This window comes from Mytilus edulis, chromosome 12 (assembly GCF_963676685.1).
Source record: "Mytilus edulis chromosome 12, xbMytEdul2.2, whole genome shotgun sequence".
Classification (NCBI taxonomy): domain Eukaryota; kingdom Metazoa; phylum Mollusca; class Bivalvia; order Mytilida; family Mytilidae; genus Mytilus; species Mytilus edulis.
Genome location: NC_092355.1, coordinates 7123080 through 7150559, shown reverse-complemented (window position 1 = coordinate 7150559; position 27480 = coordinate 7123080). Strand labels below are relative to the sequence as shown.

General features: G+C 32.3%; 1 protein-coding gene across 1 annotated transcript in view; it reads left to right on the top strand.

The window, feature by feature from the left end:
* The window catches only part of LOC139497384 (scavenger receptor cysteine-rich domain-containing protein DMBT1-like), a 69269-nt gene that overhangs the window by 21719 nt on the left and 20070 nt on the right, over window positions 1-27480 (top strand). Inside the window, exons 9-15 of the mRNA XM_071285596.1 lie at window positions 144-403; window positions 2686-2833; window positions 3724-3887; window positions 7470-7617; window positions 12014-12177; window positions 12509-12656; window positions 13988-14139. Of these exons, the coding sequence (XP_071141697.1) occupies window positions 144-403; window positions 2686-2833; window positions 3724-3887; window positions 7470-7617; window positions 12014-12177; window positions 12509-12656; window positions 13988-14139 (1184 nt within the window). The remainder of the gene's footprint in view (window positions 1-143; window positions 404-2685; window positions 2834-3723; window positions 3888-7469; window positions 7618-12013; window positions 12178-12508; window positions 12657-13987; window positions 14140-27480) is intronic.

Below are 27480 nucleotides of genomic sequence, written 5' to 3'. Positions count from 1 at the left end.
TATTGTTGTGATTAGAAAAGAAAAATAATATGCATGGGCAAGGCTCCCTCCTGAGTTTATGATTCCCGCAATTTAAAACAGTTTAAAACAGTTTCTTGAGTTACTATTTGTAAGGAGTGTTGGTTTAATTTCTTTTTTAAAAGATTACCACTTGTGTATGGCAATGCCTACTTTGGGCCTGGATCAGGTGCAATTTTGGTTGAAAGTGTCAACTGTGTTGGAAGCGAGACAAACTTTGAACATTGTGTAGGAACATACAATACTTACTACGCTACACGTTATTCAGCGGAATCTGGTTTATTTGGATGGTGGAGACGAACAAACTATCGCCAAAGTTTTCATCGACACAGTGCATGGGGACATCATAATTGCGGACACAATGAAGACGTTTCGATATCATGTAGTGAGTAATCTCCAATGCCCTTCTCTTCAAGAAAACCAAAATTTATAAGTTTTAGTAACTAACAAACCAAGAAAGCGAAACATTATGCCAATTTTAGCCGTCCGGTAAAAAAAGGAATATAGATATATACAAGATTATCATTCAGTACACACGGTACACACGTTTGATTTCGTGCTTAATTCATTTTTATAAGGAACATTTAAAATTCAATGATGTATAAATAAATAAATACGTGCGGAGCTTTATTTCTTAATAAACTGTTATCACAGAGATATGTCTCGCTTTTTAGTAATTTAGTAATGTTGAAATTAAAATAGCAATACTTTGACATGTAAGTTTTCCAACATTCAAAGTCAATGAACCATGACTGAAGGTACACGACAAAACAATATCCATGGAAATGATATGTGCCAATGCTAAACACTGCATACCAAATACCATTGACTTAGCATAAGAAGTTCCCTAAACAAACCTAAACACAAACTAATACCTGTTAACCAAGTAAAATGTCAAAGTCAAAAAACCATATCTGAGGGCGCTGGGTCAAATAATCTCCATGGTAATTTGATGTGCCAATGCTAATACAACTGCATACGAAATATCATTAACCTACCACTACTGGTTCCCCATAACCAACATAATCACAAACTAATACATGAAAACTAAGCAAAAGTGTCAAAGTCAATAGGCTATGACTGAGGGAGCGGGGCCAAATAGTCTCCATGGAAATGAGATATGCAAATGCTTATACAACTGCATACCAATTATCATTAACTTACCATAAGTCGTTCCCCATCAACTGACCTAATCACAAACTAATACATGAAAACTAAGCAAAAGTTTCAAAGTCAATAGACCATGACTAAGGGGGCGGGGTAACGTAATCTCCATGGAAATGAGATATGCAAATGCTTATACAATCGCATACCAATTATCATCAACTTACCACAGGTAGTTCCCAATCAACTGACATAATCACAAACTTATACATGAAAACTAAGCAAACATTTCAAAGTAAATAGGCTATGATTGAGGGAGCGGGGTAAAATTATATCCATGGAAATGACATATGCCAATGGTTATACAATTGTATACCAATTGTCATTAACTTACTACAAGTGGTTTCCCTTAAACTGACCTAATCACAAACTAATACATGAAAACTAAGCAAAAGTTTCAAAGTCAATAGACCATAATTGAATGGGCAGAGCCAAATAATCTCTTTGTGACAAAGATGTGGCAATACTAATACAACTGCATACCAAATATCATTGACTTACAAGGAGTGGTTCACCATAAATTAGACCTAATCACAAACTAATACATTGTTGACGCCGCCACCACCGTCGCCGTCGTCGCCGCCGACGCAGGAAACAGCATACATTTGCCTCGCTTTTTGACTCCGTCAGGCAAGACAAAAATGAAAACAAAAACAATTACAGTTTACCAACGACCTTTTTTTGTCTGAGGGAGTTGAAGTCTTATTCTTTTTATTGTCTTTTTTTTAAATTAATTAACGTAGAGTTTTTAGAAAAGTATGTTAAAATCATGTAAGTACCAATGCACGGACAACCGTTCATAATACACAAGATACTAACAGTCCATCAGCAATGGCATGGACCGTTCGCTTTTAAATTAGAATAGTACTTGATGTCTGAATCGATTTTCATAAGTAACCTTCATCAGGAACGTTCAAATAAAAAAGAAGTGAAATTCAAATGTTTTTAAATAACCAAATCTCGTCTTACACCATTTTTTCTTAAAATGTTCTATACCAAGTCACGAATATGGCAGTTGTTACCAAAATAGTTCGTTTCTATGCATGTTTCCGTTTGAATTGTGCATCTCAATGTTTCTGTTGTTCCTTTGTTTTCCTGTAATTGTTGATGTATTTCCCTCAGTTTTTGTTTGCAACCCGGATTTGTTTTCTCTCAAATGTTTAATGTGTTTTCAGTTGTATCAATTAAGCAGTATTCTTTTTTTTAATAGCGTTTGTATGTTCAATATACATGAGTTGTAGTAAATAAAATAGGGTCTGTGGTAGAGAAAAAAAACGACACAAACAGTTGATGACAGATTATAAGAAGGCAATACGCTGATAAATTATGTCGTTAAATCATAACGTAGTAAATATTGAAACTTATTCCCATGTTATTCGAAACAGAAACACCTATAAGACTTGATAATGGCAAAAAGGCTACAGAAGGAAGAGTCGAGGTATATGACAACAACGAATCATAACGTAGTAAATATTGATACTTATTCCCTTTAATTCGAAACAGAAACACCAATAAGACTTGCTAATGGCAAAAAGGCTACTGAAGGAAGAGTGGAGGTGTATCACAACAACGAATGGGGGACCATTTGTGATACCTCATTTGATTCCGATGATGCGAAAGTTGTTTGTAGAATGCTTGGATATGACACTTCGTAAGTTTATATTAAACAGTATAAGTGAGTTTAGCGCTTATTTTGTTTTTAATTCTGTGTATACATTTTTCAAAAGGCAATTTCAATTTGACGTTACAAGATACGAATCCTGGCCATCAAATACATATATATTTATGGAAATAATCAGGAAAGATTCACGGAATTTAAGATCATCCACATGACTGATGTAGTACAGTATTACTTAACATCAGTAATTATACACATCAATTATGTTGTGTATATGCTCTCCAAGAAACCGTTACAGTAAATTGAGTTCAATGGAACAAGTATGTATCGTAAATCGAATCCTTCCATGGTAAATAAGTGCATCAATAACTAATTAGTTTAAAAAAAATGAATGAACTAAAAACCTCTATACCTATTCATATATCATTTTTTGCTACTTTTGCTTCCCTGTTTGTTTCCTCTCCATATTAGATTCTCGTTTTTGCTCTCTTTCTTTAAAGAAAGTACTTGTTGCAAGTTCCATTCATAACTACATCAGTACAGATGGCTATTGTCGCTAAAAAAATGACAAAGTGATATTTGATTGAATATAGTTTGTATACAGGCAAACGCAATAGAAATAACAGACCCTGGATGAGAGGGAAAGTCAAATGAAGTTTGTTTTTAAGAAAAAGAATAAGCGTATTAAAAAAGGAATTTTCTATGCATGTTTTCAAGACTATAGCAACATTGTCAGCATGATTGGCAATGCATTTGTTGGTTTTTTTTACGAAAAAATTGGGAAGAGACTGATGTTGCTGACTTAATACTATACTTACTTTTGCAGTTGTGATATTACTGTAATCCAGTGTCACTATACATGTTTCAGACATTTAATTGATAAAATTGTAAGGTATTCAACAAATTTCTCATTTTAATGAAAGTTTTACAGAAGCGTTTGGCGGTTCTGTTTATGGTCAGGGAACTGGTAGAATTATGATGGACAATGTTGCTTGTACAGGCGATGAAAAAGATATCGGAGACTGTAATTTCAGTGGATGGAGGACAAGTGTTTGTTCGCATTCAAATGATGTTGGTGTGTCTTGTGGTGAGTGAGAGTAATGTACCAAGATGAAAAACAGATATCAAAAGCAAAGTCAACAGGGCTATCAATCTATGCAAAACATAGGACAGAAGAAGTATAAATCAAGTAAAACGATCTTGATCTGGTGGAATAATCCCACTTTCACTTCTGGAATATGTGTTTCATTCGGATTGTTCTGATAGTGACACAATAGCTTTGTTTGGTACCGTTTATTTTCATATTCTTATTTTGCATAAATTCTTATCAATGCATACATTCATGTTGCACATTAGAACACGTTAACACTGTTTCATTTCATTAATTACATTGTATTTATTCTAATTTTATGGAGACAAAAGAAAAAGAAGTACCAAGGGAGACAAAGGGCAAGCAATTTCTAATCAAAATTTACAAAATGATAAATAAAGTTTTGTTAAACACTCAACAGAAAACTACAGATGAAGCTACACAAAATTGATTAAAAACTGACCGTAATATGCATCTTATTCGAAGAGTAAGCATATTATTCTAATTTAGTTCTTAAAAACCAGTCAAACATATAGAGTTAGTTGCTTTATGTAAAACATACTGAGAGGAACTAAACCGACAAAAGGGACTGTATTCATCACTATAACATATATTTTATACACAACTTTTTGGAATTTTGGATCCTCAATGCTCTTCAACTTTGACCTTGTTTGGCTTTATAAATATTTTGATATGAGCTTCACTGGTGAGTCTTATGTAGACGAAACGCGCGTCTGGCGTACTACATTATAATCCTGGTACCTTTGATAATTATTATAACGACACCAAAGTGTCAAGATCATGCGTAAACCATTGGCAGAATTGTATTCAATAGTAACATAAAAACAACACTGGTACAGTCATTTGGTTTTTGTACATGCTTCTTTTGAAATATCTGTCATAAAAGCGGATATTTAGGCAAAACAACATGCCAGGATGTCTGGTAGACAGTAAATCTGTAAAGAAATATATTTTGAACAGTTGCAAGTGTTATCAAGGTCTGTTGTCAGAAATTGTCAACTCGAAAAAGTCAGTCGTATACAAAAATACAGAATTATTCAAACATTCTAATTTAATTCATTTTGAAAAGACACTTTGATAAACATTGATTACACGACTCACGGATCAAACGTAAAATGATATTAGATTATTATTAATATGAAAACATCTTTCACTATTCAGATGTAACACGTTTCTTTTTTGTGAGAGTTAATGGTTTCGTTGATTACATGCATTTAATCAAATCTTCCGGTTGGGTTTATTTTCGCATCTGGTTTAAACATATAAAAATGGAGTTAAAAAATGAATCACCAGATTAGATTAATGATAGCAAATTTGTTATTACCTTGAAAAAGGTTTCGTGGAACTATTGCCAATTATTAATTTCAGTCGTTTATACTGATAAAGATGCTCTAAAAAGTTTTATGCCATACATTTCGTTACACTCAGGTCAATCTTATGAAACTATTTACCCAAACGAGCTTTTACGTCAAAGTTATCTGAACTTATTTCACATGAGTTTCACGTGAATTTCATGTCAAACCCGCATGAATTTCAAGTAAAAACATTTTTTAAATAAAATTATCTTATTAATATCTCTGAATAACCAAATCAAATTAAAATCATGAAATATACTATTTTGTTTTTTGGAAAGATCACGTGAAATCAACTTGTAAAATTTCACGTAAGATTCACGTGAATCTCAATTTACGTGGATGTTTTTCGCGTCAGTTTCATGTATACGCTCGTATAAGGTGAATTTTACATGGAATTGTTCACGTGAGTTTCACGTCAGCAAAGTTTGCCTATGAATATATAAATCATTTTTATACGTATGAATATGCCGATACCTTCGTACGATTTGTCTTGGATTGTCATATAGACTTAAGTAAGCATATAAGATGGCAAAACTTAATGTCATATTGTAATCTTTAGACGAAAGGCAATACATCAAGACATCTCTTTTTCAATCCAAACACTTTAAGCAGGAAGGATATATCCCAATTTGTACCATTATTATTAAGAACGAGGTTAATCGGTATTATAGTGTTACTATCAAAGATCATTCCTACCAAGACTCCATACCTTACGTAAAACGATATGAAGATAATGATTATAAAAATACATTAGTTTTAAAGAGCCCAAGTCAACAATATTAGTAAATTTAAGATAAATATGAATTTTCGATGGTATTTCAATCAAAGGGGTTTTTATAAGCTACTCTCTCCTTAAAGGGCTTCAGCATTGATATGCGATGTAGCCAAGATATAAATCATAGCGTTTAAAAGACCATTATTGGTTATATGTTGAGCACTGTTTTCCTAAGCAACGTCAATAACATAGGCTCATGACTTCATAAGTTCTTTTTCTACTCGACTAGAAAAAGAGGTAAATTATTACCCAAAAAGCTCAAAGCAAAACGTTTAGAAAAAAATAATGATAATGAAAAAACCACATACAACATTTTTCATATTATTCTTTACACAAATGAATTATCAACAAAAGATAAGACAGTTTTAATTACATGATGGAAAAATCAATATGACACAGACAATAAAATATATGTACAAAAACAAATCAAGTTACCAAATTAAAAGGTCTATTAAAAATTCGATATCTTCTAGTTCATGCTCAATTTGGAAAATCACCATTGAAGCAAATATTACATGAAATTACCAAAACTTCTGCGATTGCACACTCATCAAAGGTATCAGCCTTATAACGTTGCATACTGAAGTCTATATAAAACTCTGCGACAAATATTACGAAGGTATCGCCGTATTCATACGTATAAAAATGATTAACATATTCATAGACAAACTTTGCTGACGTGAAATTCACGTGAACAATTCCATGTAAAATTCACCTTATACATGAAACTGACGCAAAAATGCCATCCAGGTAAATTGAGATCACATGAATTTTAGAATTTTATTTTCACGTGATCTTTCCAAAAACAAAAATGGTATGTTTCATGATTTTAATTTAATTTGGTTATTTAGAGACATAAATAGAATAATTTTATTTTGAAAATATTTTAACTTGAAATTCATGGGAGTTTGACATGAAATTCACGTGAAACTCATGTGAAATAAGTTCAGATAACTTTTACGTAAAAGCTCGTTTGAGTTGGAATTTTCATAAGATTGGCCAGTGTAAACAAATGTATGGCAATTTATGTTGATACTAAAATAAGTAAAAAAAAAATCAATCAATATTAAGAATGGCAATAAAATCTGTCTGTACCAGTGGCCCGATTTAAGATGGCGACTTCAAATAAAAAACGGGATTATATTACAAATTAAATATTTTACTCAATTGGGATTTGACCAGCTGTTACGGTCTGTTATTTTAAGACGTGTTTGAAACTTAATCCCTTTAGAAGTCCATTATCCAGGTAAATGAAAGAATGATGAAAGAATGGCAGATAGACAGATAAATCACCTTACCATTTGAAATGGTAACAGCAGTGAATACATAATACATTTTTTTAATTATTATTTAATTATTCTTCTACGTTTGTCACGCACGATATTTGTTATACATTTATACCATAAACTGCTTGCATTTTTCCTTTAGGTGCCAAGATAAGACTTGTAAATGGAAAAAACGATGCACAAGGAAGGGTAGAAATTTACCATGGCGGTAATTGGGGAACAATTTGTGATGATAGATTTGACGTCTGGGAAGGAAAAGTTATATGTGAAGTGCTAGGTTTTGATATTTTGTAAGTATGGCACATCTAATCTTTATCCGATAGCACATATGTTGCAAAAGCAGAACTGTACCCAAATCAAATGGATCCCATCGATATCGGAGTTGATTCCGGTACACTAAGACAATATTTATATATATAGATAACAATAAATAAGAAAGATATATATGTGTATTTCCAATGATTTAACAAAATATTCTGGAATGAATTATACTATAAATATTAATATATTATTAAGAAGTAATAGCTTACCAAATAGTGCTTCCTTTAACAATAAGGTAAACTTACATGAGGGATACTGAGTTAAAAGCTGTCAACTTGGGAAATTGTTACAGCAAATTTGCACCCTGCTTAACGATGGGTTCTTTTTATCAGCAAAATGCATCTGAATATCAGTTTTACATTCAACAGAGAAAACAATCAAATATACACACCGGGATATCCTTTACTTCTTAATTATAATTAAAACAATAAAATTATTAATAATAATAGTAGTAGAAATAATAATAGAAATAATTAAAAACCAATTGTTCAAAGAACAATTGAAGGTCTTTCAACCAATAAGGATCTATTTAGATATGAAAATATTAAAATTCAGTTGAAAATGTCAGTTCCTATGGCTTAATGATGTATAAATATGAATTTTAAGCAAAGGTCAAAATCTAGAACGTCCAATTAACCTATGACGTTGACCTCAATTTCAAGGTCATAGACTAAACATCTCAAATAAAAAGACCCTAGTTCCTTAATATGTATGGTTCATGAGTAAAATCACTTTACGCATAATTCTTAATATAAGAGGGGCGAAATCTCCCTTTTATTGTTTACGCACCTCACAACCAAAATTTATAAGTTACGGCATGTCGCAACTAACAATTTAGTAAAAAAAAATTGTCGATATCTTATAAGGTTAATGAAAAAAGGTGAAAATAAGCCAAAATCAAAATTAAGAATTTGACCTTGACCTTTGACCTTGACCTAATTTTCATTTTTTTGGACCAAGGATTTTAAATCAAAAGACCCTAGGTCTCTATCACTTATAGTTTACCAGTTAGAAATGCATATCACTGATATCATATATAAAAGGGGGGATAACTCTCATATGGAGTCTCCGGATAGCTTCCGTTGAAATGAAACAGAACATCCTAAGGATATAACGAGCAATTTGGAAAAATAAATTTGTCGGTTTCTTATACGGTTGCGAAGTAGTAGTGGCCACAAGAAAAACAGTGTTTGGGGAGATAACTCTTACAAGGTAAAGGTTTTTGTTACACGGTGTCAGTTTCAGAAGCGCATTAACTGTTTGATATCATATATCAAATATCTAAGCGACATCTTGTGAAACAAAAAAACAGCGAAGGAAAAAAAAGTTGGCAGAAGAAAAAAAAAAAAAAAAATAATAATAATAATAATAATAATTAAAAACCAATTGTTCAAAGAACAATTGAAGGTCTTTCAACCAATAAGGATCTATTTAGATATGAAAATATTAAAATTCAGTTGAAAATGTCAGTTCTTATGGCTTAATGATGTATAAATATGAATTTTAAGCAAAGGTCAAAATCTAGAACGTCCAATTAACCTATGACCTTGACCTCAATTTCAAGGTCATAGACTAAACATCTCAAATAAAAAGACACTAGTTCCTTAATATGTATGGTTCATGAGTAAAATCACTTTACGCATAATTCTTAATATAAGAGGGGCGAAAACTCCCTTTTATTGTTTACGCACCCTCGCAACCAAAATTTATAAGTAACGACATGTCGCAACTAACAATTTAGTAAAAAAAAATTGTCGATATCTTATAAGGTTAATGAAAAAAGGTGAAAATAAGCCAAAATCAAAATTAAGAATTTGACCTTGACCTTTGACCTTGACCTAATTTTCATTTTTATGGACCAAGGATCTTAAATCAAAAGACCCTAGGTCTCTATCACTTATAGTTTACCAGTTAGAAATGCATATCACTGATATCATATATAAAAGGGGGGATAACTCTCATATGGAGTCTCCGGATAGCTTCCGTTGAAATGAAACAGAACATCCTAAGGATATAACGAGCAATTTGGAAAAATAAATTTGTCGGTTTCTTATACGGTTGCGAAGTAGTAGTGGCCACAAGAAAAACAGTGTTTGGGGAGATAACTCTTACATGGTAAAGGTTTTTGTTACGCGGTGTCAGTTTCAGAAGCGCATTAACTGTTCGATATCATATACCAAATATCTAAGCGGTATCTTGTGAAACAAAAAAACAGCGAAGGAAAAAAAAGTTGGCGGAAGAAAAAAAAAAAAAAAAATAATAATAATAATAATAATAATAATTAAAAACCAATTGTTCAGAGAACAATTGAAGGTCTTTCCATCAAAACAATGTATTTTGATATGAAAAGTTGTGAAACTAAGTTTAAAATGTCATTTCAATCGTCAAATGATAGCTCCTGGTAAGCTGATTCCAAAAATATATTGTTTCCATACATTTTTTTTTAAATAAGGGAGATAATTTGTTACTTCCGGTTTGAAAAATGTTACTTCCGATTATATTTGAATATTTACTTGACACTGATTCCAAAAATATCTGGTTCTATATACTTTTATATTAATAAAGTACAAAAAATTTGCTATTTCCGGTTTACAAAAGGTCACTTCCGGTTGTTTTTTACAAGGTTAAATGGTTTGATACCTTTTTCTAAAAGTTGTATATCTTTATCATGTATACATATAGAATAAAAGCAAAGGTCAAAATCTAGAACGTCAAATTAAGCTATGACCTTGAGATCAATTTCAAGGTCATAAACCAAGGACCTCAAATCAAAAGACCATAGGTCTTTATTATATTTAGTTAATGAGTTATATCACCAAACGCGTATTTTTAAATACAAGAGGGGAGAAAACTCCCTTTTACATTCAACGTACGCTTGCAATCAAAATTTACATCTTACGACATGTCGCAACTAACAATTTAGTAAAAATAATTTGTTGATATCTTATACAGTCTTTGGATATAAGTGAAAATAAGCCAAATTCAAATATTAGAATATGACCTTGACCTTTGACCTTGACCTAATTTTCATTTTTTGGGACCAAGGACCTCAAATCAAAAAATCCTAGGTCTCTATCACTTATGATTTATAAGATAGAAATTCATATCACTTATATCAGATGCATAAGGGGAAATAACTCTCATATGGAGCGGTCATATCGCTTCGGTCAAAATAGGACAAATCATGCGAAGGATATAACGAGCAATTTTGTAAAATAAATTTGTCATAATCTTTTACGGTTGCGAAGGAGATGCGCTAACAAGGAAAACAGTGTTTGGGGAGATAACTCCTACAAAGAAAAGTATTCGTTTACGCAGGGTAAATTTCAAAAGCGCATAAACTGTTCGATATCATATACCAAATATCTAAGCGACATATTGCGAAACAAATGTTTATCGCAAGAACAAAATTAGGCGGAAGAAAAAAAAAAAAAAAAAAAAAATAATCAGAAGAAAAACAATAGGTCTTTCCACAGAAAAGTGGAAAGACCTAATAATAATCAGAACAAATACAATAGGTCTTTCACCTGAAAGGTTGAAAGACCTAATAATAATAATCAGAACAAATACAATAGGTCTTTCAACAGAAAGGTTGAAAGACCTAATAATGATGAAGAAACAATATAAACATATTAACTATAAAAATAATAGTAAAATGTATTAAGCGTAGCAACATTAAAAGCCTGTAGTTTATTAGTACAAGAATTGGGACGATTCCTATTCTCATGGTCATTTCGTCCATGTGGATATTTTAAACCAAGCAGAACGCACTCATGCTGTGATATGAACTATCATTGAAAGGGTAAAACATATTGAATCAAGGTCTTTGTCTCAACGGGATTATTGGCATTAATTAAGACAATAGACATTTTGAGTATTTACTCGATGTTCAAATCTCGAAATACGTTATTAGATTGAGCAGAAACAAACCCGGAGCACCTGAGATCACCTCCAATCTTTGGTTGGGTTCGTGTTGCTTAACCATTGATTTTCTGTGTTGTGTTTTGTCTGTTTTTTTTTTTTTGTCATAACGTTGTTAGTTTATATTTGACTTTTGAGTTTTCATGTTCATTTGTTATCATTCGCTTAACTTTTACAGGGACATAAGCATTTAACAGCCAGATAATATTTGACTAGTTCTCATTTGCAATCACTTTGAATCTTGATTTGCCAGGAATAACATAACTATGTAGTTTGGAAATGGTCTGTTGACCATTAAATTTTTAAAATATCATGTATATTTAAATAATGAATAGTAAAATATCTAATGCTAATTCAAAATTATCAAATTTTTAAATGAAAATTAGTTCATGTCACCTACATATATAAGATGCAATAACATATTATTCAAACATTTCCTTCCAGAAATGTTAAAGTCTATACTGGTGCTCATTTTGGACAGGGATCTTATCCAGTTATCATGGATGACCTTCTGTGTTTTGGGACAGAGACGGATTTATCAGACTGCAGTTTCCGAGGTTGGGGAAAAAGCAGTTGTGCCCATGGACAGAATGCAGGTGTTGCATGCCGTAAATATATTTTAAATGTGTTCTTAATGCGTATATTTAATGGCGATCATGGCTTTATCAAAAGTTCAATACTTAATATCGTTTTAACCAATACTAAACCAATTATCAAAAGTAAAGGTTTAAATAAACATATGGATATGAATGAAAGGCAAAAAGCATGAAAAAGCATAACATCGTGGCAACTAATTTTCTTAGTGCATTGACCATTCTGTCTCCACAGATAATTGTCATTTGTCAAAAATATGTCATAATTCTGCAGGTCGAAACAGACGTTTCCGATTTGGAACTGAAATGAAAAACAAAATCATGTTTTTTTCTGTTTACTTAATAGACATTCCAATTCGTCTATCCGGTGGTACATCATTAACCGAAGGCACAATTGAGGTTCGTTTTAATGATGAGTGGGGCTCCATTTGTTCTGACAGTTTTGACTTAGATGATGCTCGTGTAATATGTAGAACTTTCGGATACAACATTTCGTAAGTATAGAAAGTTCAAACACGTAATTGATAACTTTTTATTAGTATTTACCAATTCAAATAAACGTTTTTCATATTTCCGACTTTTGACCTCGGATTATATAAATTTTCGACTGTTTACCTTGGACATTATGGAACCAAGTCAGGTAAGAGCAGGCTGAAGAAGTAAAACTAAGCTTTTAATCGGTACAATTTTTGGGATAAATTATCTGCTTAATATTTTTGATCACTACAAAATTACCGGAAAACAGAAACCTTTCCTCTCAAATTACACCGATTATATGTTGGATATTACTTATTTTGGTTGCTCTTACTGGACAGAGTACCATGATGTCCAAGGTTTCCAGTCGACAAATTACATAATCCGGAGTAAAATCCGGTAATGTGAAAATAGTCTATTGTAACTCATGGCATTCAAAATCCTTGTTTGAAGGCAAGGTATATTAAAAACTAACCAAACCTTTGAACAGACTTATGCAGAAGGGATATAGTTACGATACTGTTTTCAAAGTCATATAAGTTGATATATATTGGTATTAGTATTGATTAAATAATACAGTCTTTGTATTGGAAATAAACATATTTATCTTTAAAACAGTTGTTGGCATGATATATTTTATGATGGTATGATACTAAACCGCTAAAGGGAGGGGTTGGGCCTAATTTTCATATGATGAAGTAATAATCTTTCCATCAGTGAAATTGAGTTCTGGATATAGCATGTCAGTAATTGCTAGTAGTCCTTTGTTATTGATGTCTCATTATCATTTTGCTAAGTTTCTTTTGTTACCTTTTCTGACATCAGACTCGGACTTCATTCAAACTGAGTTTACCTGTGCGTATTGCTGTTAGTTTGTTAATTCTACATTGGCTATGTATAAGGAAAGAGTTGAAATCTCACAAAACATGTTTAACCCCGCCGCATTGTTGCGCCTGTCCAAAGTCAGGAGCCTCTGGGTTTGTTTTTTTTTGTTAATCTTGTATATTTCTTAATTTTAATTCATTTACACGTTTTGGAGTTTAATATGACGCCCATCTTCACTGAACTAGTACAATTTTTGTTCAGGGACCAGCTGAATATCCGGGTGTGGGATTTTCGCTGTGTTAAAGCACCATTGGTGGATTATGGCTGTTTTCTGCTCGTTGGTCAGGTTGTTGTCTTTTCAACACGTTCCACATTTCCATTCTCAATTATACAACCATGAAATTATAATATTCCAATGGAGTTTTAACAAAATTCGATAACTTAAATTAATTCAGCTTCTGTTTTCATAAATGATATCAATACTTAACCCATAATCAAGTAATTGTATTTTTGAATATTTTAACAGACAACCACAGATTGTAACCAAATTTGGAAAAGGAGACAGCAATGTCTTTATAACTAATTTAAGATGTACCGGTGCCGAGACATCATTTAGTGACTGTCCTTTTGATTGGATTGGAACACATACTTGCAAGAGTCACGTGGAAGTCATCTGCAGTAAGCAATATAATCTTCCATAAACGTACATCGTATTAGCTAAAGTCGATCCTTCTTTGATTTATCAATTAATATATAAATATGAAAGAGATTAACTGATCTGCTCGAGGAATATGTACATTGTACAGTTCTATTTAAAGATTATGAAATAACCATTTTAAACGTTGAAAACACAAATATTCGAGTTATCAGATAATAGAATACGATTCACAGATAATGTTGCTTGAAAAACGTTCTCATCGATTTCAAAAATATATAATTACACAACTTCTACCTGGTAAATCGAATATGAAAACGCAAGTTGAAGAAAATAAATCATGGAAATGCAAACTTGCAAGTCTAATACTAATACCTTGAAAATTTCAACATGTTCAACGAAAATGAACAAATAAGGAACAAGAAGTAAAAAATGTATAAAACTCAGCAAATTTCTTCTTTGATACAATCCTTCCTCTGGGAAATAATATTTTACGAGAAAAACAATCTTCATTGAAATCTGTTAAATACAATATGTTATTAATACATGCTTACATATTTCCATTCTCAATTTTATTACATGTTATCTGTGAATTAAACACATTATGCGGTATACATACAAATGCCTCAGAGACCAATTTAAAGCTCATAATTTTCCTTTTTAAAAGAGATAATGGACAAAAGTTCCTCAAACTGAAACAATAAAAAGAGAATCCTACTAGAAAAACTGTACTTAAACTAGAAACAAGTCGTAACTCAAATATCCTACAATGTAATACTAACATTATTATCCGTTTTTGAAACAAAGTAATATGACATTATTCATTATTCCAATAGGACTCCTCCACGTTTCCAATTTTCAGAAATAATAGATAGTTTCCTAATTATGATATATTATCATCTACTATAAAAAGGCCCGACGTGATAATAAATATTTATATAAATCGTCAATAATGTTTTTTTAATATAAATTAGCTACTGAAATACGATTAGTAAATGGGACTAGCCCTAATGAAGGACGACTGGAGATTAAACACAATGGCGATTTTTCTGCTGTTTGCGCATCGGATTTTAATGTTATTGGTGGAATGGTTGTTTGTTCATTGTTGGGTTTCAATAATCCGTATGTATCCTTAATGCAAAAGTCTTTTATTAAATATGTCATTTTTGTCGAGCCTGCAACTTTTGTTGCAGAAAGCTCGACATAGGGATATTGATCCGGCGGCAGCGGCTACGGCGGCGGCGGCGGCGGCGGCGGTGTTAGCTAACTTCTTAAAAGCTTTATATTTTAGAAGGTGGAACACCTGGATGCTTCATACTTTGTATATAGATGCCTCATGTTACGAAGTTTCCGTCAGTCACATGTCCAATGTCCTTGACCTCATTTTCATGGTTCAGTGACCACTTGAAAAAAAAGTTCAAATTTTTTGTAATGTTGAATTCTCTCTTATTATAAGTAATAGGATAACTTTATTTGATATGTGCGTACCTTGCAAGGTCCTCATGTCTGTCAGACAGTTTTCACTTGACATCGACCTCATTTCATGGATCAGTGAACAAGGTTAAGTTTTGGTGGTCAAGTCCATATCTCAGATACTATAAGTAATAGGACTAGTATATTCGGTGTATGGAAGGACTGTAAGGTGTACATGTCCAACTGGCAGGTGTCATCTGACCTTGACCTCATTTTCATGGTTCAGTGGTTATAGTTTAATTTTTGTGTTTTGGTCAGTTTTTTTCGTACTATATGCAATAGGTCTACTATATTTGTTATATGGAATGATTGTATGGTGTACATGTCTAGCCGTCAGATGTCATGGAACCTTGACCTCATTTTCATGGTTCAGTGGTTATAGTTAAATTTTTGTGTTTTGGTCTGGTTTTTTTTCATACTATATGCAATAGGTCTACTATATTTGTTGTATGGAATGATTGTAAGGTGTACATGTCTAGCGGGCAGATGTCATGTGACCTTGACCTCATGTTCATGGTTCAGTGGTCAAAGTTAAGTTTTTGAGTTTTGGTCTTTTTATCTAATACTATATGCCATAGGTCAACTATATTTGGTGTATGGAAATATTTTATGATCTTTATGTCAGTAGCGCAGTTTTCTTTTGACCCTGACCTCATTTTCACGGTTCATTGCACAGTGTTAAGTTTTTGTGTTTTGGTCTATTTTTCTTAAACTATAAGTAATAGGTCAACTATATATGTTGTAGAGAAGCATTGTTAGCTGTACATGTCTGCCTGGCATGGTTCATCTGACCTTGACCTCATTTTCATGGTTCATTGGTCTTTGTTTAGTTATCTTGGTTAATGTTAAGTTTATGAGACAGTTGTAATAAAGCTTTATACTTAGGACTTTCTACATAATATCAATGATTAGTATAGAAGGCGAGACATTTCAGCGTGTGCACTCTTGTTATTTTGAATATAAAAGTAAAAAACAAAAATACCGAATTCCGATGAATATTCTATACGGTCCATAAGCAAATGGCAAAATAAAAAGCTCAATCACACCAAACGAATGGATAACAACAGTCAAATTCCTGACTTGGTACAGGCATTTACTTATGTAGAAAATGGTGGATGAAACCTGGTTATATAGCTACCTAATCCTCTCACTTGTATGACAGTCGCATACAGTTCCATTATATTTTCAACGATGTGTGAACAAATCAAACAGACATCATAGGCAAAAATGTCAAAAATAGGGGTACAGCAGTCAACATTGTGTTATAATCTTAATCAAAATATCATCAACACAGTTAAAAATTATATCCGTCTTATACCTAAGTTCTCATATGTCGACATTATCTAATGAAAACTGTTTATGTCTTTTAATTATTATGTTTTTTTAAAGGGAATCGATGGCACATTTCTAAATTAAACATTGACAACTTAATATATACTTATTCAACATCACATCTACGCTGATATATTGAAACTGAAAGTATTAATATACAAAACCTCTTGTTTCTTTTATATTTTCGAAACTTTATATGGAAGTTCAATTTGATCTGCTCTTTGGTCGGGTTGTTGTCTCTTTGGCACATTTTCCATTTCCATTCTCAATATTATTTCTGTTGCATTTTTCAATGTTTTCCTCCCTATTTATTATTACCGGAAACACAACTGTATTTTGACTCATTAATCTTTTAAAAAGCCGTTTAGGGACACAAAAGTCTTTTTTTTCAATGCGTTTATAGAGAAAACAGAAATATAATACGTTATTCATTAGAACATAATCAGTTTATGTTTTAGTACTTATTTTCTAATCATTGGATACATCGATATAAAATTTTGAAAGTGTTTTTTTTAATTTTTTTTTAAATATGTTAAATTCATAATTGTTAAATATTAAAGATATCCTGAAGTTTGCGATTCCTGCTTTGGTTCGTCAAACAGAAGTCATCTAGCAAAGGTAACATGCACAGGTGGTGAAATAGACATTGGTTCTTGTTCCGCATCTCACTGGCAAATTGGAACATGTGTAAGCCAAGGAGACATTGGTGTTATTTGTAGTAAGTTGACCAGTTAATTCTTTTGTGTTACCTACTTTTTAAATGAGGATTTTAATTTACTTTTAAAAATATATCTAAGGTATTTAGAAAGTATTTCTATTCATGTACTTGATATACATTTGTTTTGTGTAAAATATATATATTAAGGATATAAAGTCGTAATTTCAAGTTATTGAACGCAATTTTCATTTTGTTTGAGGAGCAACACTATTTGGGTTGTTTATTTATGTTGTGTTACTGAGGATAATTTTAATTTGAGTACGTACGTTGTAACATTGAAGACAATTAATTTCTTAACTAGTATTGCAATGTTCAAATCTTTTACAGCACATAACTGAATACGTCAAATAATAAGATATAATGTCTTTGTTCCTGTTTCAAAATCTTTGACATTTTTTAAAAGTATTTTTGTTTAGATGCAAACATGAACTATCAGTTTATGAAATGTATCTATTATTACAAGGAGTCATTTGAAAGAAAATTAAAAATAGATGTGATGTGATTGCCAAAAAGAAAACTATCCCCTACATAACGTAGATGATAGCAAAAACAGGTCACCTAATTACGGCCTACAACAATAATCGAACTCATACCGCATGTCAAGTTAGACAAAGAGCCTTAACATATAAATACGTGAATTTCACACGAGAAAACGAACCGTTTTAATTATGTACCAAACAAGTAACAAAACAAAATCAAAAAAGAAAATGCAGTAAATTGACAAACGACAATCAATGTATTACAGGCTACTGAATTGGACTGTATGTGGCGGGGCTAAACACATGTACATTTGCGTGTGTCAAATCATCCCATAAACTTGGACAGTGGTGTAATAGCACACAAACAAATAGTCTGATTCATTAGATCGATAAAAATACTAATAACTTACTAAAACATAAAGACATAAAGTACCGATTTGAGAGAACTTCCGGTAATTGAAAGCTGGTTCTAAGCCAATTACAGCTTATAAAACATAATTTATCCAAGATATCCAAAAGTACAAATTCAATGGATTTATCGCAAACACACCATAAATCGTCTAGGTCAAAATGACCTCGTGCTAGCTGAACTGTAAGCATTGACAAGGTGCAGAAGCGTAAACGTTTATAAATGAGTAGTTTTTTATTACTAATTTCACGTTACCAATAATAACACATAATTAATTCGTTATCTACACGCGAATTGTATTACTTTTATGATTTTTCTTTTATTTATTGTTTTTATCTAACTGGTGCTACTGATTGACTTATTTTTACAGAAGTTAATCTTATATTTGTGTAAAAATCCTTTGTCGATATCCCTTTTTTAATTAATAGTTGTATTTCAATACACGTGTACAGTCTGAATAATGTATGCCTTGAAAGTTAATATAAGGCATACGAAAGATTTTTATTACTTTATCTTCCATGTATTAAAAAATTAAATATATTTTGATTTTACGACTTTAGAAACACGAGTGCGCTTAAGCGGTGGAAATAATCCTTCATCTGGACGTATAGAGGTATATCATAACAAACAATGGGGGACAATATGCAGTGAGGATTTTGATCCGAAGGATGGCAAGGTAGTCTGCAGTATGCTTGGATATAATACAACGTATGTCTTTTCATATATAGAAAAAAGAGATGTGGTATAATTAACATGGAGACAAGTATTCACCAAAGTAATGAAAGTATAAATGAAGCTGATGTATGCAATCATAGTCAACCGTTCGGCCTCCACTAATCAGTAGCTCCCTTGTACTGCTTGTCATACAAAACATTTAATTTTACCAGTTAAAATAGCGTATCAAATTAGATTTCAGAAGTTAACATTGTACTGACAAGGAAAACAAGGGGCATGGTGGATTCAAAAATATAGCTCGTAAGAAAAAGTAAAATTACAAAAATACTGAACTCCGAGGAAAATTCAAAACGCATTATCAAATGGCAAAATCAAAAGCTCAAACACATCAAACGAATGGATAGCAACTGTCATATGCCTGACTTGGTACAGGCATTTTCTTATGTTGACAAGAATAAAGAGGCTATACTTTTTTTTTTATCTCTTCTAATCGTCTCTTAAAATAAAATTATCTCAATACAAAGAGATAAATTGCACATATCAAAAATACTTGACCAAATCCATGTATCCCTTTGTCGTTCCTTATAACCCTTCCCTGTTTATTTAAAACATAAACCTTTTCCAATCAAAGAAAAGTTATAATAAAATAATTTGTTTAGATAAGATATGAGTTCATAATTGTTATAATGTGCTTTCAGAAAAAAGAAATAAGAACTAGGGTCTTGCTACAAAAACAGTTTGAGCTTATACATGAAACTCACGTGAAATTTTTCATGTGAATTTCACGTGAGTTTCATGTATAAGTTCGTTTGAGGTGAATCTCACGTGACATTTTTCACGTGAATTTCATGTGAGATTTATGTGAAAATCATGTGAGCAAATTTTGCCTGTGTAATGTACTATTATATTATTTTTTTATGTATGTCTCTGTCCTGAGTGTACTTACATTCATTTGTACTGTATTCCTGCCACGTAGTGTTGTCATTTTAGCGGTATTTTGAACATTGCCATATAAGCGGGATGTTTGGTGTTGAACAACGGAAACATCATCAAAGAGGGTCTGGAAATGAACGTCATGTGCATATCCCAAGACAGGAACCTATAGTTTGGTTGGTGGTTGTCATTTGAAACTGTATGCTATATTTTGTTTTGTATGTGGTTGAACTTATTGATATGTCGGGGTCTTTTATAGCTTGCTACGTATGGGATTTGCTTATCGTTGAAGCCTGTATGGTGGTATATAGTTACTCACTACTACTACTAGTGACTAATCTACGACACTCTGGTCCCTGGTGGATATTTGTGTCATTTGCAATTATAACACATCTCCTTATCCTATAAATTTCATAAGATACTGCACCATTTATACAATATATCATCTATGACCTTTATTTTCATACTCAACCACTTTTAAAATCCGTTTTAGATGTGCAATGAACGTGCAATGAACACATATTGTTAAGGAAAAAAAACCATTCCTTTCATATATATTTTAGAAATCCGAATGTAGCAAAACATTTGATAACAAATAGTGTTCCAAACATTTGGATGAGCCAACTAAATTGCTTTGGGATCGAAGACGATCTAGCTGCATGTTCTTTCCCAGGATGGCGGGAAAATGTATGTTCGACGTCCATGTATGTCAGCCTTACATGTGGTAGGTTTGTTTCAAAATTTTAATGCAACAAAGGTTTAAAACTCTGGACCACTTGCACTTTTTCAAAGCTTTTATACATATTGTGTGAACAAATTATGTTATATGATTACTTATGTCAGAACTACGATCCAAAAACCATATGTCGTACGTTTAGGCAACTAAGCATCATCGCATGTTTTTTGACAATGAGCAAACCCCGTATATTCACCAATTAAAACACCGAAATAATACAAACAAGAAAACACCTGATGACTGTAGTATTACAAAATAATTAATGAAACACAGATTTGACAGACATCGAAAAACGAAAATATACATCATGTGTTTCTGACTTTAGGACAGGTACATTAAGAATTATGCGGGGTTAATCATTTGTGTGAGCGCTTATATATTCATTATCATGGAAAAGAGGTGTAATAGCACAGCATTCGAACAAACGATAAAAATCATGAAATTGATAAAATCAAAATGACGAAATAGTATGGTCACCTACACATGATGGCAAACACTTTTTCCCAGTAAGAGGCATTTTGTCACATGAATTAAACATTTTATTGTCTCAATACTTATATATAATAAAAGATGATCAACTCCTATAACGCCTGTCTAAATGGTCAAAGTCACATTACTCTCACTATATTCACTGTGACTTTGAGTTGAAGAACAGCAATAAAAGCGCTGTTTATTTGCTTTTTGTTTGTTTTTGGCTGTGTATGTACTGATTTTGTGTCATTGTTCGATATCGCATATCTTGGATTTTCTATTGTCAAATATAATGGTTCTAACAAGACTGAAAGAGTTGAAGTACCCTTATTTTGACTTTGTTTTGCGGAAAGACAGGGTATGGACTTATTTGGACTCGAGAATGAATGATTGATTTTTCGGGGTCAGAGAAAGAATGATTAATTTTTGAGGATATTCGGGATGACCAACCCTCCTGTCGCCGCTTATTGATGTGTTTCGGCCGAATTGACATAAACCATTACTTTACCGCGGTGTCGGGGACACAATATATGTGAGTCTAATATAAAAAAAAATACCTACAAATGTAAGGACCTATATGATCAAAAGATCCAAAAGTAAATAGCGAAATCAATCTAAGGTCAACATTGCAAATTGCCGGACAATAGTCACACCGCAAGTGAAATTTCAGCACAAGAAGGTACCAAATTATATTGACCTTTTCATTTATCAACAAAATAACATTTGAAATAAAATTGAGAATGGAAATGGGGAATGTGCCAAAAAGACAACAACCCGACAATAGAAAGGACAACAGCAGAAGGTCACCAACAGGTCTTCAATGCAAGTCTTGCATATTTGATACTTGTGTAAGGACCAAATAATGGCTCTTAACATACCGCCTCTATTGGAGCGCTTGCTGCACTTTTCTGGATTTAACTTCATCATTGCTGTTTGCATATTTTTCCTGTGTTCAAAGTTGATATTTGTTCCAGTGCCACACATTCTTCAGCTTTTTATACATATGCATATAGACCCTCTAGTGTTGTCACAGTAATATATGCAATTTAAAGTGCAGATGTAATTTATTGATTTTATAGAAACTGGTGTACGTCTAGTAAATGGTAAACAGCCATACGAAGGAAGAGTTGAAGTTTATCATGAAGGTCAATGGGGCACACTATGTGGTTTTGGATTTACTTTAAACGATGCACATGTAATTTGCAGGATGCTAGGTTATGAAACGCAGTATGTATATTAGTATGGCTAAATTTGCAACACAATCGCACCTTAAATGGGCTTTTTTACATAACATTCGTTGAATTTGTACAGAGTGATAATCAATGTTGAAAAAAATGGAATATTCAATGCTTGATTTTAACTTAGCTTGAAGAAACTGTGAGTTTATTTAGATGGGAATTGTGTGTCTTTTGTCTTTGTCTTAGTTAATATTTTTGAGCTTCGTCACAATCTGATGTCAAGTGATTTCAGTTGTTTTTTTTGTTGTGAGGTAACACCATTGTCAAAGGGTACGGGGTAGAGTGTCCACAAACACGTTTACCCGTAACCATGCCACATTCTTTATGTAATTTTTCAAAGTAAGGATATTGTAGGTGATTTGTTTTCGTTGTTCATTGTGTGTTATCTTTGTTTTCCGTTTATGATTTTTACAAAAATTAGGAGCTTTGCTGATCAATGCAACCAATCAGTATCGTATGAAAGGTGACAACATTGACAATACATAACGCGTACAAAATATCTAACTTTTTACTATGGAAGACCATAATTGTCAACATTCAAAGCTTTTTTAAATTCAAAGGGATATTTCTAAAACATTGTAGTTTCGATATGCAAGAGGAATTTCAAGTGTCACATTTCTATAAATAATCAACGAAAACCAACTAAAAAGGTCCGGATGTACTACAAGGACCTCCAGGTTTTTTCAATGGTCATGCTTAATTTGATATGTGAATTCAAATGATATTTAGAGAAACTGAAAAAACTGTTTGTCTTCAATATGTACGCTGGGCTCAAAGTGCTAGTGGGATATTCAAATTGGCATCAATTGCAGAACACTGACGATGATTTTTTTAAAATGACATTGAACCTTCTATTCATATCTTTAAATTCAGGTTTATTATAAGGTTAGGCATAGATATGAGTATCATTAAAAGGATGTTTCTGAAAATTTCCCTTTTTTATATGTTTAGAAGCCTTAAAGTGCGCATTACTATCAGAAAAAAAAAGTTTCGGGAGCCTGATGTTTCAATACTCATAAAATGCCTATTGATATCCTGTGATGCTAAATGTTAGCTTATTCTGTACTTAATTTTATGAAGATCAAGAAGGTGAAGCCAACGCCCAGTGACCTTTAACCTGAATCTCGACAAATTTTCCTTTTTTTTTTGCTTTGTGGTGGTTTACTCTATACAGAAATTTATTCTTTGTCTTTTTAATTTGATAGTTTGCTTTAATTATACCTTATAAAACTATTGTTATAAAACAATTATTTCATAATACTTTTCATCTGTTATTTTGTAACCAGGTATAAGTTTTTCTAAGCTTAAAATGTTATATTCAATTATAAGTTTATCAAGAATGGATATGTATCCAATTTGACTCAAAACTGAGCATTCATCTTATGGTGTTTATATATCTCAATTTGTACGATTCGCTAGTGTATGTTACAACGTATTAGATTTTAGAGAGAGAAATTTATGTATTACTGAAAAATTATTACACCAGGGTTTTCGATATCACAAACTAGTCAAAACATTTACTAAATTTTATCATCGGTATAAGGAAATCATTCGTAAATATAACTCAACATGCAGACATCTTATACGTTCAGGTACTTCACATCCAATCTTTTATGGTATTATTCTTTACAAAGCACAAAAATGTCAGTATTCACCTCAAAAGCTAATAAAACTTGTTAACAGACTTATTAAGAAGGGATATAGTTACGATACTGTTGTCAGGTCATTAAAGATTGCATATTTTGGCTTAAATATTAATTCACGTACTATATGGTCTTTGCATCGGAGTTGAACACATTTATTCTAAAACCAGTTGTTGGCATGACACGGGTTATGTTATTCTCATATATTTCATGATGGTATAATACTAAACCCCTAACAGGAGGGATTGTGCCTGATATTCATATGATGGAGACATAATCTTTCAATCAGTTTAATTGAGGTCTGGAGCTGGCATGTCAGTAACTGCTAATAGTCTGTCGTTATTTATGTATTATTGTCATTTTGTTTATTTTCTTTTGTTTCATATTCTGACATCGGACTCGGACTTCTTTTGAACTGAGTTTTACTGTGCGTATTGTTGTGCGTTTGTTTAACCCCACCGCAATTTTGCGCCTGTCCCAAGTCAGGAGCCTCTGGCCTTTGTTAGTCTTGTATGCTTTTTAATTTTAGTTTCTTGTGTATAATTCGGAGTTAAGTATGACGTCCATTATCACTGAACTAGTATACAGATTTGTTTAGGGGCCAGTTGAAGGACGCCTCCGGGTGCGGGAGTTTCTCGCTACATTGAAGACCCATTGGTGGCCTTCGGCTGTTGTTTGCTCTATGGTCGGGTCGTTGTCGCTTTGACACATTCCCCATTTCCATTTTCCATTTAATTGTTGCAACAAGATTATTTATTAAATGCATAATCATGAATATATAAGGCAATCATTTACATTTGTCGATGTTCAGTTCAGTTAAAGATCTTTTCGACAAGTATAGCTTTATTTTCAGACAAATTACTGTTCATGAAAGTCCTGTGTTTGGTAGTGGTTCGGCTACCATTTTGATGGAAAACCTTCGATGTCTGGGTACTGAACGTCATATTGCATCATGCAAATTTAGCGGATGGGAGAATTATGTTTGTCAGCACAATCAGGATGTTAGTATTTCATGTGGTAAGTGTAATTGTTTTCCTTTCATTTATTTGACTCTACACTTGAAAAAGTACTTTTCAATAGAAACACGTATTGTTAATTTGATTATTTTAAAAAAGGCCATGCTTTGAATTCCTCATTAAATGTAATCACTCCTGTGTTTCTGAATTAGATATACATCTATTTGTTATCTTTTTACTTTTGATAATTTTATTTTTTTTTAAATCCTTAAACAAGGCAACGACATATTTTGAATATGTCAACACCTATACTAAATAAACTCATAATAGAGATACCAGGATTGAAATTCTGTATTTACGTCAGACGTGCGTTTTGTCTACAAAAAGACTCATCGATGACGATCGAACCATTTAATCGAACAACACTTCAGATGACCAACCTTTCAATTGCAAGATACATTGTGTTTTATGGCTAAACAGATTTTATCAAAATTTGAAAATATTTAAATGGGTTCAATAATGAAAAAAAAACACTTATAGATTTAATGCGTCCGTAGCTATCTCCAGTAAATTAATATGATTAATATGAAAGGCAAGTTTGATCTTAACACCATCCTAAAGTACGAACCTGAAAAGGCTTTTTCAGACTGGTATTAAACTTGTCAATCTTTACAGGCAGACAACGATTGCCCATTGAACACTTTCAGAATATGCTGAACAGATTTTAATTGACCACAAGCGGTGTGTTTGTTGCAGTGCTTACTAGGTTCCTTTCAGTTGTATAAGCACCTACATGTTTGCATTTTTTTTTTTTTTTTTAGTTTTAAGAAAACAGACTTTAAGCATCCACAGAATGAATATTATTTGTAGAAATGCCCCTCGGATTCAGTTTTGTTAAGGTTGATAATAGGTATAAGTTTCCCCGAGATAAAATTGTCTTATACTTTGCCAAAATGAAGAATTTACTGTGCTAAACCATTTATGAACAACTTTATGAGAAATTCAAAATAAGAAATCGCAAAAGAATTCACCACAATTCAAAAACTTCAAATAGTCTAGATCACTGGAATTTTTTTTCCAGAAATTCGTAATGAAACTATCAGTTTATTTAGAAAGGCAAAAGATGACTATAAGTACAAACTGACATCCGAATAATAGTACTCCTGGAAAATGGTGGTGCAGTCCCAAGTCCATGTCAAATTTAAAAAAAACTCGGCGAATCACCCCCTTTTTTTAGAAGATGATAGTAAAATTGTATTCATCCATTTGACAATTATTTCGCAAATATAGCTTATATTGATACGGAAGCAGAAATACCTGATAATAACAAGCCTGCTCCATGTCATTTAAACAAATTTGTAATCACTGAGAAAGAAATGTGAGATCAGTTAGAAATTTGGAATATAAATCAGTCCTTGAATTTAAATAAAGATTGCTAGCCTTATTTCTAAACCATTAACACAATTATTTTGTATGTCTCTTTCAGTTAAGAAGGTGCCATTGTTATGAGAAATTGCACATGTGCATCCTATTTTCAAAGGAAAAAGACTCCACATTCAGCTCTTAACTATCGTCCAATTTCTAGTATTGTTTGTAAGACTATGGGAAATTTCTTCACTTTTATAACTATATGAGGAGTTACATGTATAACCGTTTATCTGATGTTCAGTAGTTGTCGTTTGTTGATGTGGTTCATAAGTGTGTCTCGTTTCTCGTCTTTATATAGATTAGACCGTTGGTTTTCCCATTTTAATGGTTTTACACTAGTCATTTTTGGGGCCCTTTATATCTTGCTGTTCTGTCTGAGCTAAGGCTTCGTGTTAAAGTACTTTGACAAATTGTGACTTAGATAAAGAGTTGACTCATTGGCACTCATACCACTTCTTCTTATATCTATTTTGTCAAATTTCAATCTGGATTCCAGCCTGGTGAATCTACTGTTCAGTTAGTTGAAATATACCATAAACCTTTTAGTTAAATGGATAGTGGGAGGGATGCAATGTTTGCATTTTGCGTTATATCCAGAGCTTTTGATAAAGGTTGGCATAAATAACTTTTATTTCAACTTAAACAATCTGGTTTAAATTATCAGCTCTTATCTTGGAAAGAAAGTTATCTTTCAGATCATCAAAAAATGTTGTCTCAGAAGGCTTTTCGTCAATTTTATGAAGTATACATAGATAAATGAAGATGTGGTATGAGTGCCAATGAGACAACTCTCCATCCAAATAATAATTTATAAAAGTAAACCATTATATGTCAATGTACGGCCTTCAACACGGAGCATTGGCTCACACCGAA